This window comes from Drosophila ficusphila, unplaced genomic scaffold (assembly GCF_018152265.1).
Source record: "Drosophila ficusphila isolate 14025-0441.05 unplaced genomic scaffold, ASM1815226v1 contig_106, whole genome shotgun sequence".
Lineage (NCBI taxonomy): Eukaryota > Metazoa > Arthropoda > Insecta > Diptera > Drosophilidae > Drosophila > Drosophila ficusphila.
Window position 1 is genome coordinate 7,755,044 of NW_025063993.1, and position 4,479 is coordinate 7,759,522.

Sequence of the window (4,479 nt, forward strand, 5' to 3'; positions counted from 1 at the left end):
CACACATGTTGCTCCTGCACGACGAAGCCTCATCCTTGAATTGACTACCGAAAATGGGTCTAGCCCGACACCGGAGGGTCAGGGATCAGGGGTCCAGGGGTCAGGGGTCAGGCTTGTTCCAGCATAATTGCCATGTAAAACGGTTTGTTCTGCTGCCGCTTACTTAATCCCTCCAATTTTGTTTCAGCCAGTTTCGGAGAACTCTAAATTCAGCACAGTAAAGCAAACTTGATAATCACAAAGAAAATGGTCGATTTTTAAAGTTATCTGATGGGTGCTTTTAAAGCTATTCGAGCATATTTTTAAAGGAATAGTCGCCCTATTTCCATTTGATTATAATTTTTTAACACAAAGACACTTGCAAAAGCTGCCATGAATAATCAAAATTTGTTTAGTTTTATACTATTTTCATTGCTTTTTACCTGCCATGCAAGTCCCGTCAAAAATCGAACTAAGCGCATATCCAATGGCTTCTACGACGAAGAAGCTGTACGACTGGGAAAGTACGTCGTCTCTATAAGGACGAGAAATGCTCAAAAGTATTTCGGGGACAATCACTTCTGTTCCGGAGTCATCCTAGCACCAAAATTCGTATTAACATCCGTACACTGCCTAATAAAGTGAGTATAGAGTATATTTATAAGAAAAATCCATAATCTTCTTTCGTATTGTGTATTTTTCAGCCATCGGAGGGTTTTTTATGACAGTCGTGTGTATCTTATCGTGGCTGGTACTACCAATCGACTTAAATATGTTCCGCACAGGACATTTGTAACCCTCGTTAAAAAAATTTTTGTGCCCGTTAACTTCACAATGTACAATAAACAAGATGTGGGATTATTACATATCAAAACTCCATTTCCAAGGGATAACGATTATATCAGAATAGCTAAATTGCCCGTTGCACCTCCTCCGGCCGGTCTTCACTGCGAAGTCATGGGATGGGGTCGACTGTTTCCGGTATGTGGGATATTTTATTTGCAACTTAATATAGTATTATTGAAGACTGATTCTTCCTAGAAACCGTTACTAATATGATTTTTTTAGGGCGGTCCACTTGCAGCGCACTTGGTTTATATCGATGTAAAGCTGATTTCAACCGAGAGATGTGCCAAACTCCTGAATGTCCCCTTCATTGGCGACCTATTGTGCGCCATTGACGAAAAAAATACTACTAAAAAACAACCCTGCTTCGGGGATTGGGGGGCTCCATTGATGCACGGCGATATAGTCTATGGAATCGTTAGCAATATCGTTGGATGTGGCTCCGTCAACCAGCCATCTGTTTACACTGATGTCTTTGAAATGGTGGATTGGCTCAATGGCAAAATGGAGAGCGATACGGTCAGCGTTTTCTTTTTTATTGGTTCTTTACTGTATTTCGCTGCAGCATTTGTTCATATAGGATCACTTATGCTTTTTAAATTGTTGTAAGAAAAACTATGTAAAACTACTTCTGTAAGGTTGTCTTCACAAGTGTTGTATCAAAACTGAATGCTCACATAAATTGTTGCACTAGAACGTCAGCAAAATATAAATACTCAATAAAAAAAACTATAAAACTAAATAATTGCAAGTATTATAATTCGTGTACGGTTATTGTAAAGAGGATTTAGAAACAAATGCATAATATCCAATATTTGAAAAAGTTCTTTTTGTTAAGAAGCCATTTAATATTTCCTAGTAACCTTGTTGCCATCTGACAAACATTTTTAACACAAAACACTTGCAAAAGCTGTTATGAATATTCAAAATTTGCTTAGTTTTATACTCTTCTCATTGATCTTTACGTGCCATGCAAATCCTATCCAAAATCGCGTTAGGCGCCTATCCCATGGCCTTTTCAACGAAGAAGCTATACGACTTGGAAAGTTCGCCGTTTCTATAAGGACAAGAAATGCTAAAAGGTATTTCGGGGACAATCACTATTGCTCCGGCGTCATCCTGGCGCCAAAGATCGTATTAACTTCCGTATACTGCCTTATGAAGTAAGTATTGGGTATATTTATAAGAAAAAATCATTCTTAATTGCGTATTTTTCAGCCATCGTAGGGTTTTTTATGACAGTCGTATGTATCTTATCGTGGCTGGTACACCCAATAGACTCAAATATGTTCCGGGCAGGACTTTTGTAAGCCTTGTTAAAAAAATTTTGGTCCCCACTAGTTTCACATTGTACAATAAACAAGATGTCGGATTGTTATATATCAAGAACCCATTTCCGAGGGATAATCCCTTTATCGGTATAGCTAAATTGCCACATGCACCTCCTCCAATGGGTCTAAAATGTGAAGTCATGGGATGGGGTCGAATGTTTTGGGTATGTTGGTTATTAATACATATATTAAATATATATAAATTCTTTAATTTTGAGAAGCAAAAACATAAAATCAATACACTGTATTGAATTTTTATACCCTTGCAGATAAAAGGGTATTATAAATTAGGCCAGAAGTTTGCGATGCAGTGAAGGAGACACCTCAGACCCCATAAAGTATATATATATTCTTTATCAGCATAACGATCTGAATCGAAATACGTCTGTATGTCTGCTCGTCTGTCAGTTTCTATGTACTCTAGTCTCTCAGTTCTAAAACTATCTTTCTGAAACTTTCCCAAAAGTTGTGTAGTTATTGCACGCAGTATATAAGTCGAAACGGGTCGGATCGGGCGACTATATCGGATAGCTCCCATACAAGAGATTGAAATAAAAAATTCTCACGCCGTTGTTTTTGATTAGATCGACTTGATTTCTTTCAGATGGCCTTTTCAAACTACTATTGAGTTTCCGATTAAATTTTATAACTCTATCATATAGCTGCCATAGGAAAGATCAAAAAATTTAAATAAAATTAACGGAAATAAACGGAAAAAAAATATAAAATCGTTGTTTTTCAACGGAAAGTCATAATTTTTTAAATTAAGAGTTTTTGTAACGACTCTTGAATTTCAAATTAAATTTCATAAAAATCGGACGACTATATCATAAAGCTTTTACATGAACAATCGTCGAAGATACAGAAACTTCATAGAAAAATAGACATAGCATCGATGTTGTTTAGCCTCTATGTATTTGGTTCGACATATTTAAATACTGCAAGGGTATATTAGCTTCGGCTTGTCGAAGCTAGCTTCCATTCTTGTTTTTAGTATTTTCGTCCTCATTGTGAATCAATCGGTTAAATTTTATATATTTGTAAGGTAGATTTGGTTAAAAAAATTGTGTTACTTCTAAATCTCTTACTAATATGATTTTTTAGGGCGGTCCACTGGCATCGTACTTGGTTTATATCGATGTACAGCTGATCCCAGCCGAAAGATGTGCCAAACTCCTGAATGTCCCCGTCATTGGGGCCATGGACGACCTATTGTGCGCCATGGACGAAGAAAATACTACCAAACAACAGCCCTGCTACGGGGATTGGGGGTCTCCGTTGATGCACGGCGATATAGTCTATGGAATCGTCAGCAATATCGTTGGATGTGGGTCCGCCAATCTGCCATCTGTTTACACTGATGTCTATAAAATGGTGGATTGGATTGAAGACAAAATCGAGACCTTTAGTGCCGGCGTTTTCTATTTTATTGATTCTTTAGTGCTCTTAGCTGCAGCATTTGCCCATTTAGGATCATTTGTACTTTTTGATTTTGTATAAGAAATTGGAAAAAGGAAAGCCATGTAAAACTTTTTCTGTAAGATTGTCTTCACAAGTATTGTATGTAAGCCTTTATAGCTTTAAAAATTTGTTGCACTACAAGATCAGCAAATTATAAATACTCAATAAAAAACAGTTCATTGTAAAGAAAAGGATTTTAAAAAAATGAATACATTTGTTTAGGCCAAATATCAAATATTTAAAGAAATTCCTTTTTAAGCAGCTTCAAAGGACTTTGAACATTCGCCTCCCTTTCATAGATCTTTGGCAATTGCCAGGGCTTAACTTTAAGCGCTTTAATTGATTTCGGCTCCTCAGTTCTTGTTATGGATTCCGGCTAACACTCGGCTTTGGCTTAACAACTAACCAAATGCCAACAGGAACAGCAGAGGCGAACGCAACAGCAACAATTGCAGATTGTGCTGCACTCACGAGCGGGCAATAAAAAGGGCAACCGACCAGAGAACGACAAGATGTACTCTAGTTGTTATTGCTGCTGTTGTTCGGGCGAAGAGTAAACTTGAAAAATACGAAAAAAAAAAATTGGTTTCTAGGTCAGTAACACTGCCAGAAACACGCGTCTGCAGGCGGATTCTCTCGTCATTTGGCCAATCGGCCACTCGGCCGCCTTTGCAGACGAATGCGTGTGCGCTCGCTCTCATCTCCGGAAACTCTCTCTCCGAGCCGCCCTTTTTAGTACACTGAGAGCACACAGCCTCCGAGGCTCGAGAGAGCCGGACTTTTGTAGCTTTGTCGCCCCGCCGGATTTGGAGTCGCAACCACACCTGCTCAGCATCCAACTCAGTACTCAATCGTGCGCGCG

At 38.4% G+C, this 4,479-nt stretch overlaps 2 protein-coding genes across 4 annotated transcripts; both read left to right on the forward strand.

Moving 5' to 3' along the window:
• The first annotated feature begins 348 nt into the window (after positions 1–348).
• LOC108096196 (putative trypsin-6) lies at positions 349–1,567 on the forward strand. Of its 2 annotated transcripts, none has more exons than XM_017197580.2 (3): positions 349–620; positions 684–960; positions 1,048–1,567. In XM_017197580.2, the coding sequence occupies exons 1-3, from the start codon at positions 373–375 to the stop codon at positions 1,432–1,434; spliced, it is 912 nt and encodes a 303-aa protein (XP_017053069.1). In that variant the 5' UTR covers positions 349–372; the 3' UTR covers positions 1,435–1,567. The 2 variants fall into 2 exon arrangements, with proteins under 2 accessions (XP_017053069.1, XP_017053070.1); XM_017197581.1 differs by having other exon boundaries at positions 1,021–1,133.
• Positions 1,568–1,699: 132 nt separating this feature from the next.
• Positions 1,700–3,803, forward strand: LOC108096191 (trypsin alpha-3-like). Of its 2 annotated transcripts, none has more exons than XM_017197574.1 (3): positions 1,700–1,988; positions 2,044–2,320; positions 3,261–3,803. In XM_017197574.1, exons 1-3 carry the CDS (start codon positions 1,741–1,743, stop codon positions 3,654–3,656), a joined length of 921 nt encoding a protein of 306 aa, XP_017053063.1. In that variant the 5' UTR covers positions 1,700–1,740; the 3' UTR covers positions 3,657–3,803. The 2 variants fall into 2 exon arrangements, with proteins under 2 accessions (XP_017053063.1, XP_017053064.1); XM_017197575.2 differs by lacking the exon at positions 1,700–1,988 and having other exon boundaries at positions 2,046–2,131; positions 2,190–2,320.
• The last annotated feature ends 676 nt before the right edge of the window (positions 3,804–4,479 follow it).

Bases quoted from the DNA above. Each gene is read 5' to 3' on its own strand.
- LOC108096196 (XM_017197580.2), top strand. From the start codon at position 373: ATGAATAATCAAAATTTGTTTAGTTTTATACTATTTTCATTGCTTTTT. The intron at 621-683 runs GTGAGTATAGAG...TGTATTTTTCAG, and splicing joins TCCGTACACTGCCTAATAAA to CCATCGGAGGGTTTTTTATG. The intron at 961-1,047 runs GTATGTGGGATA...TGATTTTTTTAG, and splicing joins GATGGGGTCGACTGTTTCCG to GGCGGTCCACTTGCAGCGCA.
- LOC108096191 (XM_017197574.1), top strand. From the start codon at position 1,741: ATGAATATTCAAAATTTGCTTAGTTTTATACTCTTCTCATTGATCTTT. The intron at 1,989-2,043 runs GTAAGTATTGGG...CGTATTTTTCAG, and splicing joins TCCGTATACTGCCTTATGAA to CCATCGTAGGGTTTTTTATG. The intron at 2,321-3,260 runs GTATGTTGGTTA...ATGATTTTTTAG, and splicing joins GATGGGGTCGAATGTTTTGG to GGCGGTCCACTGGCATCGTA.